This window comes from Suncus etruscus, chromosome 17 (genome assembly GCF_024139225.1).
Source record: "Suncus etruscus isolate mSunEtr1 chromosome 17, mSunEtr1.pri.cur, whole genome shotgun sequence".
Lineage (NCBI taxonomy): Eukaryota > Metazoa > Chordata > Mammalia > Eulipotyphla > Soricidae > Suncus > Suncus etruscus.
Genome location: NC_064864.1, coordinates 32,249,141 through 32,262,733, shown reverse-complemented (window position 1 = coordinate 32,262,733; position 13,593 = coordinate 32,249,141). Strand labels below are relative to the sequence as shown.

General features: G+C 38.0%; 1 protein-coding gene across 1 annotated transcript in view; it reads left to right on the top strand.

Moving 5' to 3' along the window:
- ERCC6 (ERCC excision repair 6, chromatin remodeling factor) overlaps positions 1-13,143 on the top strand; it is a 70,507-nt gene extending 57,364 nt beyond the window's left edge. Inside the window, exons 13-21 of the mRNA XM_049790640.1 lie at positions 1,120-1,335; positions 3,140-3,250; positions 3,646-3,765; positions 4,220-4,314; positions 6,517-6,662; positions 6,747-7,418; positions 11,241-11,442; positions 11,926-12,004; positions 12,386-13,143. Of these exons, the coding sequence (XP_049646597.1) occupies positions 1,120-1,335; positions 3,140-3,250; positions 3,646-3,765; positions 4,220-4,314; positions 6,517-6,662; positions 6,747-7,418; positions 11,241-11,442; positions 11,926-12,004; positions 12,386-12,808 (2,064 nt within the window). The 3' untranslated portion in view covers positions 12,809-13,143. The remainder of the gene's footprint in view (positions 1-1,119; positions 1,336-3,139; positions 3,251-3,645; positions 3,766-4,219; positions 4,315-6,516; positions 6,663-6,746; positions 7,419-11,240; positions 11,443-11,925; positions 12,005-12,385) is intronic.
- The last annotated feature ends 450 nt before the right edge of the window (positions 13,144-13,593 follow it).

Here is a 13,593-nt window from a genome sequence, read left to right as displayed (position 1 = left end):
AGCACTTCTCAACTGAGCAGGAGAGCACACTCATAGATATATACTTTTTTGCTTACATATTGAGACAAAGACAAGTATGAGTGGCATGGTGTCATCTCTTGTAGGGTGATAGCTACCTGCTTATTTGTCTAGATGAAGTCATTTTAGTTCTTGTAATAATTTCTCACAGTGTTTTAGTAAGTCTTTCATTTTGTATCTATAAGAGGTGTTTTATGACAAAATATTAATATAAAAGTAGATAAAACTTCAGGATCTGATTCATAAGGTAAATTTCAGTACTTGTTTTTATTTGTAAGTTGTTTGGTTTTTTGGTCTCACCTGGCTGTGCTCAGGGCTTCCTTCTGACTGATTTCAGGGATTACTCCTGGTAGGCTCGGGAGATCATCTTGGGTGCTGGGGATCAATCCTGGTCATCTGCTTCTAAGGGAAGCAAGTGCCTTATCCACTATACTATCTCTCAACTTCTTGTGAAGTGCGTATATTGTACTATTTAAGGGCGTTTGGTGAGCCATATGAGTAGTTTCTCCAAATTCCGTTGGAATGCTATTTATTTATATTTAAGTGAATTCATTTCTTTTTTGTTTATTTTTGTTTTGGGTCCACACCTAGCAGTGCTCAGGGATTGCTCCTAGCTCTATGCCCAGGAATCATTCCTGGCAGTGCTTAGGACCAGATGTGATACTAGAGATTAAACCCTTGTCAGCCATGTACAAGGCAAGTGCCTATGTATTTTTTCTTTGGCCCTGGGAATTCATTTCTTGTATCAGGTTTGTAATACTGTGCATTGTATAGTTTTGTTTCTAGAGGGAAAAAGAAATGACCAGCAACTGAATATGACTCCTGCTTTATGTATTATAACTTCCTGTTTTACTCCTGTAGTCATGTTTTGGTACAAGGTTTTATTTCTGTTTTTTCCCCTATCAGGAAAAAGTAGATGAATGAAAGCTGATTTTTTAAGAGCTCCTAATATGCTTTGATATGGGAGGAAACTAAGAAGCTGGTGAAGAGTGACTTATTGATCTATAAACCATATTGAACAGCCTCCATTCCCTCTCCTTCCTGAGAGAATATTATTTTACATGGGGTTGTCTGAGCATAAATAATTGTTTTGTGCCATAGGTTTTCTCTGGGCTTATTGCCCTGAGAAAAATCTGCAACCATCCTGATCTCTTCTCTGGAGGTCCCAAGAATCTCGGAGGTGTTCCAGATGATGAAATAGAGGAAGAACAGTTTGGATACTGGAAACGTTCTGGGAAAATGATAGTTGTTGAGTCTCTGTTGAAAATATGGCACAAGCAGGGCCAGCGAGTATTGCTGTTTTCTCAGTCAAGACAGGTGAGTAGGCCACCCTTGTTTAGGAAAAGTTGGCTCTTTAGAACTCTTTCATTTAAAAAATGGAACATGATCTAAATAAACAAACTTACTGCTGATAACAAAGAGGCATTCTGTAAGACTCTAAGGGCCTTTTTCTAGAGCTGATCCCATCATTTGGCTTCTTAAAAAGGTTTGCTGTTTTACTCTGGGGAAATTTGGGCCTGAAGTTGAATAAATGTCTTCTTGTTTCCAAAGTTTGTGAAAAGCAGGGCCAGAGAGGTAGCACAGTGGCCAAACCCAGGATAGATAGTGGTTCAATTCCCGACATCCCATATGGTGACCCCGAGCCTGCCAGTAGTGATTTCTGAGCACAGAGCCAGGAGTAACCCCTGATAGGTACTGGGTGTGACCCAAAACAACAGAAAAACCCCAAAGATTCTCTTAACAGTTATATTTATCTACCTCAAAGTGAGAGCCACCTTTCTGTTTTATTTTTAATAGGAACCAAACCCTATGGTGATTGGAGGGGACAGGCAGTGATATGTGTTGAACAAAGACTTTGCATACCAAGGAAATGCTTTACCACTTGAACTATCTCCCCAGCTCAAGAAACCTTTATTGAACCTTTTGAAGGGAATGTGACTGTATAGAAATACAGTATTTACTGGGCATATATATTTGATTTTTTGGTTGTTTATTTTTTATTATAAATTACTTTATTTAAAGACTGTGTATTACATAGTTGCTCATAATACATTTGTTCCAAGACCAGTACCACCACCAATGTAAAATCCCCTCTATTGTTGTTATTAGATTTCTCCCATTCTCAAGCCAGCCCCGTTGGCAGGCAAGAAATAATATATTTTACATTGTTTATTTATAAGAAAGTGGTAATGAAATTATTTTTATTTATTCATTTATTTTTGGTTTGGGAGCCACATCCAGCAGCGCTTGGGGGTTACTTCTGGCAATGTGCTAAGAAATTACTTGGGGGGGACTACATGGGATCTGGGTCGGCTGCATGCAAGGCAAATGCCCTATCCTCTGTATTACCACCCCTGACCTGAATTTATTCTTTTTTTTTAAAAAAAGTACAGCAATAAGAAAATTTGTGAAAGTTAATCTATCTCGAAATGAGATTGTTAAGCCATTGTTAGAAAGTTTGTTAAGCTATTGGTTGCTAGTTGACTTTCTGTTATTTGCTTTGTTTCTAAACATTAGATGTTTGTATTCATGTTGACTTCTACATTGTTTGGTTCGTACTGGGATGACCATATTGAAAAACATTTTGAATTGTAGCACAGCCCCATATACAGCCTTGTGGTCTAGGAATTCCTCTTTCTTTGATAGTTCAGCTTTTATGGGGCTTGTTTTTGGCTGCCAGGGCTTTTTGAAGTATGAGAAGGTGGGAAGGATGCCCACACTTACTCCAAAAAAGTCCTGGTGATGTCAGCTCAAATACCAGCATACCAGAGTTTGGGCCAGTTTGGTGGCTCTGCAGAGATCAGTAGTCAAGTTTTGAAGCTGAGCCTTTGGTGAAATGGCAGTTGTGGGTGGTGGGTGCAGCTGGGCCTGTCCTCTCCTCCCAAGACTGCCGTTTTCAGCTTTGTCTTGATATAAACATTTTTGGTTTAAGCCATGCCTGGCTGTGCTCAGAGCTTACTCCTGATTTTGTGTTCAGGTATCACTCCTAGTGTTACTCAAGGGATTATATGTGGTGCTAGGGGATCAGCCTAGATTGGCTATGTGCAAAACTCCACTATACTGTCTCTCTGGCTCTTTATTTTTAAACTTTTATTTCCCACCCTTCCCTCCCTCCAAACAGATGTTGAACATACTTGAAGTATTCCTTAGAGCCCAAAACTATTCCTATCTCAAGATGGATGGTACCACTACAATTGCATCAAGACAGCCACTGATTACAAGATATAATGAGGTAACACTTGAATACAATAGTAAAGTCAATACTGTAACTTGTGCAGAGGAAAGGGAGGATTGTATACACATCCACATGAGCAGTGCTTATATCTGGTATTAGGCAACAGGTAGAGGGGGGACATTTTAATTCCTAATTATAGGTATTTGTGTGTGTGTGTGTGTGTGTGTGCGTGCATGCATGGACACATGTTTACATGCAAACAATATATTTCATGGAAACTATTTTAAAATATTACTAACAAAAATGATAGTAAAATTAAGAATTGTGATACTGTATCTTGGCTGAGAGAGTGCCTTTCAACATAGCTTGTTCCTTTTACATGTAAAAACACCATTGAAGGACTGTACCTAGTCTTAAGTGTGCATATTAAGAGTTGTATCTCTCACTTCTAGGACACATCCATTTTTGTGTTTCTGCTGACCACTCGAGTGGGTGGCTTAGGTGTCAACCTGACGGGGGCCAACAGAGTTATCATCTATGACCCCGACTGGAACCCAAGCACAGACACACAGGTCTGTTTTTTCTTGAAAGGAATGTGTTGGTGACTTGTTTCTTGAATGTGTTGTTGGTGACTTGGTTTAATGACTTGCACTCAAAGGAAGGGTCTTATATTTCAGTTGTACTCCCATCCTGGCTGTCACCTAGTTGTGGGCTTGGAGGAGGAAGCTCCTTCCAGCATCATAGAGTCTTCATCCCTTTCTGCCTAGTGTCCATCACTGGATCTAGGCTCATAAAAGAATGTGCAAAGCTAAAAACGTATTTTTTTTTTTCAGGTACAAATGTCTTTGTCTTTTTCACTTACCTCTTTGTCTTTCTAAGAAGCCTTAGGTTTACTTGGCCTAATTAGCCAAAATTCTAATTTCTGGGGTGGGGACTAGGAAGGTGAAAGACGGGACAGCTGTTTCTTTCAGTGACACTTGTCATTGGGAAGAGCCATCACTGAACTACATCCTCCCTCTATGATAGGCCCGGGAGCGTGCATGGAGGATAGGACAGAAAAAGCAAGTCACGGTGTATAGGCTGCTGACTGCAGGCACCATTGAAGAGAAGATTTATCACCGGTGAGTGCAGCTGCACTCAGGGCAGCTAGATTTTTCAAACAGGGATTTCAACACAGTAGTACTAACTTTATGGGGTTGTGGTTTAAAAAATTTGGGAAGGAGGTAATTGGTGTTCTATTTATTTGTTTGTCTGATTTGGGGCCACACCCAGTTCTCAGGGATTACACCTTGCCTTGAGCTCAAGAATTACTCCTGGCAGTGTTTGGGGGACCATATGGGATTCCCAGGGTCAAACCTGGGTCAGCAGCATGCAAGGCAAACACAGTACCCATTGTACTATTGTCCAGCCTCCAATTTTCCTTTCTATCAAAATATGTTTAAGCTAGTTTGAATGTTATCATCAAACCTAATCAGTTTTCTACCTTATTAAACTTCAAGCAATACATACATGTAAAACTTTTATATTATTATTTGATAGAACTCTTATTGTATGGCATTTTTCTTTTTTGAAAAAAATTTTTAATTTTCTATAAATTTCATCACAGTCAATATAATATTATGGGCATAATCTTTTTAGTTTGTTTTTTAGACTATACCTGGCTATGCTCAGGTGTGACTCCTGGCAGTGCTTGGGAGTCCATATATATATACCGGAATCCATATCAATACTGGGTATTGAACTGATATTGGCTCTATGTAAGACAAGTACTTTAAACTCTTACTCTCTGATCTTGCAGCTAATGTTTTTTTAAAATATATTTATATGATTTGATTACAAGCATGATTGTGTTGGGTTTCAGTCATGTAAAGAACTCCCCCCCTTCACCAGTGCAAAATTCCCATTACCAATGCCCCAAATCTCCCACCTCCCTACCTTCCCCCTGCATCGCCTGTATTTGAGACAGGCTTTCTACTTTCCTCATCATTCAAATTGTTATGTTAGTTGTCAGTGTAGTTATCTCTCTAACTGCACTCACCACTCTCTGTTTTTTTTAATTAATATCTTTATTTAAACATCTTGATTATAAACATGATTGTAGTTGGGTTTCAGTCAAGTAAAGAATACCCCATAAACAAACAAATGAAAGAATACCCCCCCTTTACCAGTGCAACAATCCCATCACCAATGTCCCAAATCTCCCTCCTTGTGCTGAGCTTCATATCGTGAGCTGGACCTTCCAGCCCTCATCTCTATTGTCTCTGAGAATTATTACAAAAATGTTTTATTTTTCTTAAAACCCATATATGAGTGATACTATCCTGTGTCAATCTCTTTCTCTTACTTATTTCACTCAGTATTTTTAGAAATTTTTAAAAGTAACCAAGTTGCAAGGCCAGCCTACTAGTGGTTTTTGCACAACATGTAAGATGATTGGTAGGATGTCCTGGTAATTTGTGGCTGAGATGCCCATCTGGAGAGGTTGACTAGGATTCATGTTCCTTTCTTTGTCATAATAATAACTAGAGGCTGATGGATGAGAGTTACCTCTATGCTGGAGTATTGTCAATTATCTTTGTCCTTTTCCCATTTTTGAGTATACCCCATTTCTCCATGATAGTCCCCCTGATATTCACCATGTACTGAGCCATGATGGAAACTACATGTTCTTTAAGGGCCTTCATGGTTGTGGTCTTACCACAAGTCAGGTCTTCTGAAGGTTCATGTCTTCTTAGACAAACATACCCTAGCAGGAAGATTATGTTAATTGGGTGTATATTGCAGTATTTCTCATTTTAATTCTGTAAGACATAGGACATCACCCAATTCTGAATTATCATTTTCTAAGACTTTTTAAAATTTGGGATTTTTTTGTTTATTTTTGGGTCACACCCAGCAGCACACAGGGGTTACTTCTGGCTTTGCGCTCAGAAATCCCTCCTGGCATCTCAGTGGACCATATCGGATGTCGAGGATCGAACCTGGGTCTGTCCCAGTTCAGCTGCATGCAAGGCAAACATCCTGCCGTTTATGCTATTACTTCGACTCTAAAAGTTGGGATTATTTAGACATTTACACAGTTGCAGTTATTGAACTTATTTCTATACTAAGTTCCTTCACACATGGAAAGTTCCTATTCCTATTTATTTTACTTTCCAGTAAGCATTTTCTACTTTCTAAAAAAAAATAAAATAAAATGAAATATGCCTCCCAGTAAAGCCCACAACTGCATTTATCATATGTGACATTACATTGTTTTAGGATTAGAATTTTTATTTATATCTAAATTATGTTTAATAATCAGCTTATTTTTTTCTTTTCAGACAAATCTTCAAACAGTTTTTGACAAACAGAGTGCTAAAAGATCCTAAGCAAAGGAGATTTTTCAAATCTAATGATCTTTATGAGCTATTTACTCTGACTAGTCCTGGCGTTTCCCAGAGCACTGAAACAAGTGCTATTTTTGCAGGTATTCCATAAAATAATTGAATCTTGAAATAATGGCATACATACAAATTACATAGTGTTATACTAGTGTTTCCCCCTTTTATAGGAACTGGTTCAGATGTTCAGACACCCAAACGCCATTTAAAAAGAAAACTTCAAGCAACATGTGAAACAAACCATGATAAACAGCAAAAGTTTCCTGGTTCTAGCACGTCTACAAATGATACCACATCAACTAAAGAAATATCTGCAGCTGTAGGAGTTAATGTAAATGCAGAGACTTCAGATCAAGGGGATCCTTGGAAAGATGCCCCAGAAACATCTAGTACTCTCACAAACAGTGACAGACTTGGAGAAAAGGTGAATGCAGTGTCTAAACAGGAGGAGTCATCAGAGCTGAATTCAGCTTATCTAAGAATCAGTAAAGTACCTTGTGCAGAAGGCCTTGATGAGAAGGAGGGTCTTTCCGATAAGAAAGAAAACTGTCAGATCGAAACAGAACCACTTTGTAAGAATGACCAAGTGGAAAATAATTTTTGTAAGCGCAAGTCAAAAACCAAACATAATGCAGCAGAAGAAGCGACCCTGGAGAAACACCTGGCACCAAAGCAGAAGTCCAAGAGCTCTAAGCATCACAGAGATGCTAAATTTGAAGGTACTAGAGTCCCACACTTAGTGAAGAAACGGCAGTACCAGAAGGAAGACAATGAAGATGCAAGCGAGACAAAGGAAAAGAGCAATGATGATTATGTTTTGGAAAAGCTTTTCAAAAAGTCAGGTAAACTTTTATGATGAATTTGCTTCAGGTGAAGTAGGGATAGAATCATATAGGATATTTCTAGCAGTAGCATCTTTGGCAGCCCAGAGTGTGCACTCCAGTGCAGTACTGTTTATTTCTGAAATTAAGGTCTGAAGTATTATTGACAAATTGTTTGTTATTTGGGATCACACCCAACAGTGTTTGGGGCTTACTCCTGCTTCTGTGCTCAAGGACCCCTCCTGGTAGTCTTTGGGGACCATATGATGTATCAGGGAAGGATCAAACTTGGATTGGCCAAGTGTAAGGCAAGCACCCTACTCTTTGTGCTATCACTCAAGCCCCAAAACATTGTTGACACTTTGAAAACCATATTCTTCTTTCCTTGAAAGGCCTGGAAGAATGGGAAACTTTAAAGAAATATATACTTGACTAATAGCCAGAGATAGGAGAGGCCCAGTGCTTTAAATGGATTCATTTACCTGAACACAAATAGAAAACTTCCCTGTGTGCTATATTTATCTGATTTCCAACCACAGAAAATTGCAGTAGCAGATCAAGGGGAAAAGAGGCTAAGTAGGGACTCTAGAGTTGATTGTTAATTATCAAGGCGGTGGCATTTAGAATTCAACTCCACAGTTGTTGAACCCATGGAGGACAGTCCAACATGGTTCAGAGGTGCAAACCTCTTGTTCAGACCTCTGCAGTCACTGTGATATGTGCCATATCCATGAGTCTCAAGGATCAGTTTAGGGTTCTTTGTTGCAGAGAACAGATTAATGAATAGGAGAATGAAGCCATCTAGGTATGAGGCATTCTGTTATAAAGAGTGATAGTTCATTGATAAATTTCTGTGATACTCTCTTTAGTTACTTATCTGTTTAACTAGGAGTTTTCTTATTTGGTCTCCTTAGATTTTCACACAGGTATATGGGGAAAAAACCCTGTGTAAAACTTGCTTGCTTCAAAATAACACTCCCCGTTATTTCTTTTATTTATTAAATTTTTTTTAAATATAAAGCATTGTGATTTACAAAGCTATTCATAGTTGAGTATTAGACATACAATAGTTCAGCACCAACCCTACCACCAGTGCCAAACTCCCTCCACCAATGTTCCTAGAGTACATCCCATACCTCTCCCATCGTAACAGGCATCTTTTTAAGTTTGGTTGTTAAAGTTTGGGTTTCATGAATTCAGTGTTGTGTGTCTCTGTTTTCATTTTTTCTTAACATCACTAATGTACCTGAATCACTTCATCCCTTCCTCCCCCTCGTAATTTCACACCTGACTTTCTTCCCCTTCCTTCTATTTCTTTCCTTCTCCTCCCTATGGGCCAAAAGTATTCGGACAGCCTCCATTTAATACACAACTGCAGTTGAACTCCTTAGTTCACCATTATTCTTTGCATTTGTGTGGGTGTTTGAAGGAGGAATTTCAGGTTTCCCATTACTTAAGAAGTGATCTACCAATGATCTACCAAGATAACCTTTTTTTTTTTTTTTGTAATAATGATCTACAAAATAACCACTTCAGGTTATTTTCCTCCATGCAGGGTTATTTGATTATGCTAAGAAAATTGTTGACTAGTTACTCTGTTTGGATGACTGAGTTTTGAGTCTGAGAGATAAAAATGCTACGAACCTCCTGTTTGGAATAGGGGCTATATACTGGAATGCCTTCATGTGGGCACTCCTGTTTCTGTGGAGTTTTGGGTTAAGAGGCCCGACAGTTGTCAGAATTAATGCCTTTATGGCCCAGAGGCTTGGGAGTACAGCAGCAATGCATCTGAAAACTCTAGGATTTTACCTTGGTTGACTGAAGCATGCAGTTTCAGCTCCAGGAGGACGGATTCCACCCACAGCATGATACAACTACTTTGGGAGGGCAAACAAAAATTAGAACTGGCAACTTTCTGGCCCAGGAGCTTGTTTGCCAGGGCAGTGGTGCAACTAAAGGAATTAGGTTCCTATGTTGGGACTGGAGCATCCCTTTTGTCATTTCTAATTTTGTTTACTCCTGTCTTTTTAAAATGAGGTTAAACTTCTTTATAAATTGCTGGATGTTTTGATGTAGTCTTCAAAGAAAGGACCATGTTAGTTTTCACAATTCTTAAAGTCATGTAGTCTTTGGCCACTTCTTTGCATATGTGTATATGCATATGTTTATATGTGCATATATTTATACAAACATAAACTCAACTAGAACTCATCACATATCACCCCATGAATGCTGATGATGGAGGACCTTGCCTGTGTATATCAGTTCTGGGCTGAAGAACAGGGGAAAATTTTTTTTCTTATTTGTATAAATGAGAAAAACTCAAGTTTTCTTGTTGACCTCAGCAGATGAACTTGGCTGATAGTATTAATTCAGATTCAGGGAATTATCTTAATCTTATTTTGTGTAGACTTAGTATCTACATGCAGTATTAACTGACAAGATAGCTCTTACAGTTTCATAAGTGTACATAGGCTCTCCCCACCCTTTCAACATCCATTAGCTAATGAACTTTGTAAATTGACATTGAAACATTACAGCAATGTTTTGTTGCACCAATTTTATAAACTTTTATAGTGCAATACATGTTATTTTTCAGAGACAAACCAAAGGTTAATTTCTCAAGGTTATTGCTGCCAGCTTTAGCACCATATGATGGAGGATCAAAATTTTAGATACATTTGTAATAGATGAAAAATCAAATTGTGAATCTTTGTTTTTAAAAAGCTTAAAACATGTACCAAGTTTTTGGTTCAAATTTTTTTAGGATAAGTTAAACTTAAGTTGCATTCTAGTAACCAAGATGAGTGTATTTCTGTAATCATAGTTACGCTGAAATAAAATTTAAAAAGTCAAAATAAAAATAAAATTAAGTAAACTAGGGTTTTTTTTTTTTAATAAACCAGGAATTTTGTTTGACTTTTGAGCCACACTCAGTGTACTTCAGTCTCTGTTCTCAGGGGATTGGAGAACTATATTGTCATGGTACCAGGGTCCATTCAGTGCCAAGCAAGTATCTTATCTCTGTATTATCTCTCTAGCCCTAAACCAGAATTTTGTTTGATTAATTTGATCTATGATTGTTCTTTACATCATTAATTTTTTTATCTTTAGTACCTTTGGTGTATTATTTACCTTTGGTATATATCTGGGCTTTATTAAGAGGCTTATTCTAGTTTTATAATTTCTCTGTTGGAACTTCATACACTTACTTTTATTTCATTCTAATTTATACACATATTTACATTTTGAAAATTTCATGATAACTTATTGTACTAAATTATTCTGAAATACTTTTAAGAAACTTTAAGGCACTAAGTGCTTTTACAATAGTTACTTTTTCAAAACTCTATACTTCTGATTTATATTTTCCACTTTTCCCTTTAATAAGAGTTTTTCAAAATTTTCCAAATGATAGAGATTGTGTAAAATTGTGTCAAGGACTATGCTTCAATTACTGTTAAACAAGGGTAGTTTCAGATTCTAGTGTTTCTAAGTGAGTGTTAGAATGATCTAGGTGGTAGGGCAATAGTCACCTCAGTGCATTTCGGGCATTTTCTGTTTGTTTGCATTAAGAAGGAAGTTTTTCACTGTTGTGTTGATGGAGGTTTTTTTTTTTCCTTCTGAAAAGGGAACTGTATTGTAGATCTAGTAAATTTGGGCATCACTCTTCTAGCTACGTAGGTGTTCATAAAGGTGAACAGAAATTATATTTGGTGACTGTAGTCAATGGTAAATAGAAGCTATAAGTGGTCATCATTTTTGTCTCCCGCCCCAACAGAAAAACAATATAGCTGTGTGCCAGCATAATGATCACTTTTACTGTTTCCTCTGTTCTAATAGGTGTACACAGTGTCATGAAGCATGATGCCATCATGGATGGAGCCAGTCCTGATTATGTGCTGGTGGAGGCAGAGGCCAACCGTGTGGCTCAGGATGCCTTGAAAGCACTGAGGCTCTCTCGTCAGAGATGTCTAGGAGCCTTGTCTGGTGTTCCTACCTGGACAGGTCACAGAGGGAGTTCTGGTGCACCAACAGGAGTGAAGTAAGAGATTGCTACCCTACCATGCTTTTATTAAAGACCATGTAGGTTTGGATATCCATACATGCAGTAGATCTCAGCGAGATATATGTCACTTGGGGACATGTATCTGTAATCTCACTCCTAAGGTAGAAGAGATCTGTATTTGATCTATAACATCATTATAAAAAGAACAATGATTAAGCTTTAATATATCAGTCAGTTTTCAACAATCAGTTCTTCTGCTATTTAGTATGCTCTTTTAGAATTAATTTCATTCCTAGAATTTGAGGGTAATTTTTAATCATGTGTTGAATGAGTGATGTAGAGTGATTCTACGCTAGATGTAGCAATTACTTCCCTGTACAACATTGTAGAGGAACAAAGAATAGAAAAGCATTGTCACGGTGACCCAATAATATTGAGAAATAACCATGCAGCTGAAAATGTCATCTCTTAAGTCACAAAGTAAACTTTTGATCCACTATAATTATTTTCCTTATTTAGGAGTAGATTTGGTCAGAAAAAGAATTCCAGGTTTTCTCTGCCACATCCTTCTTCAACATCTTCAAAGGAAAAAAGCCAGGTAATATAACGATATATTTCTCATACACAAGACTTGGTCCCTAGACCCTGAACATTTTATTTTGTCCAGATCTGAAGAAAGTCACTGTATGTTGCCATCTGATCTTTGTGTTCTATACACTATGTATGCTTGTTGAGTGACAATTTTTTTTAAAGTGCCCTTCCTACTGTACTTTTTTTTAGGGAACACTTTTTTTTTGTTAACAGTGGGTGGGTTTAGATACTTGATTCTTTTTTCCCTGTGTGCTATGTTGGGTCCTGGTTTACCCCTCATCTTCTTCAGCACCCAAAATGCATGTTATTTTATGTCCTCTTAGGATTTTGAGGGATGTGGGAGCATAAAATACAAATTGAAAGCTATCCATTGGTCTTTTCTGTACAGGACAGCCTCATGAAAAAAGATGGAAAAGATCGTATTTCTGAGCATTTTAGTGGAAAAGAGGAAAATGCAGAATCTTCATCTAGGGCCCTCTCATCCTCCTCCTTGTTGGCGAAGATGAGAGCTAGAAACCACTTGATTTTGCCAGAGCGGTTAGAAAGCGAAAATGTGCATCTTCAGGAAACCTCGGTCCCACCATCATCTTCCACCGAACATGATGACCTTCTGGTAGAAATGAGAAACTTCATTGCTTTCCAGGCCCAGGTCGATGGCCAGGCCACCACGCAGGAGATTTTGCAAGCATTTGAGTCCAAGTTATCAGCCTCCCAGTCCTGTGTCTTTAGAGAACTATTAAGAAATCTGTGTACTTTTCGTAGAACTTTGAGTGGTGAAGGAATTTGGAAACTCAAGTCAGAGTACTGCTGATCATCATTACTTTTTAAACTTGAGTTGACTTTCTCATGGAGTTTCCAGATTGGTACTTTAGGGTTGAATAATTAAATCACCGTGATGACCCTCTGATCAGTCATATCACACAGCGGATGGAAGAGGGCTGCAATTGATGTTTACTCTGAATATCTACCTCATAATGGAAGTTGCAGGGAGGAGGAAAATCTTTCCTGAAATGAAAAATTTTATAATGCTAAATTAACTGAAAAAGAAAATATTTAGGCTTATTCCCCCCCCCCCCCCATTGAATTATGTTGTGAAATCAGGGACCTAACCATTCATTTTAGAATACACTTGTTCCTTTACCCACAAGAATGTAGCCAAGGAGCTTGTTCCTGCTCATTGGAAGTTTATACTGCAGAAATCTGAATAATTAGTTTACCGGTACTAAGAATATGTGGTATGTGGTATATGCAGTCAAAATTTTCAGTAAGTTAACTCCTCAGTATCAAATAGCATTTTTATTTATTTATTTATTTATTTTTGGTTTTTGGGTCACACCTGGTGACGCTCAGGGGTTACTTCCTGGCTATGCACCTAGAAATAGCTCCTGGCTTGGAGGATCATATGGGACGCTGGGGTTCAAACCCAGGTCCGTCCTGGGTTCAGCTGCATGCAAGGCAAATGTCCTACTGCTGCGCTATCACTCCGGCCCCAAATATCTTTATTTTTAGTGCATTCTTTTAAAATGTTTAAATTCATTTTCTACTCTCAAAGTGACCATATTTGTTATTTTTTGAATGATTTATTTACCTTCAAAT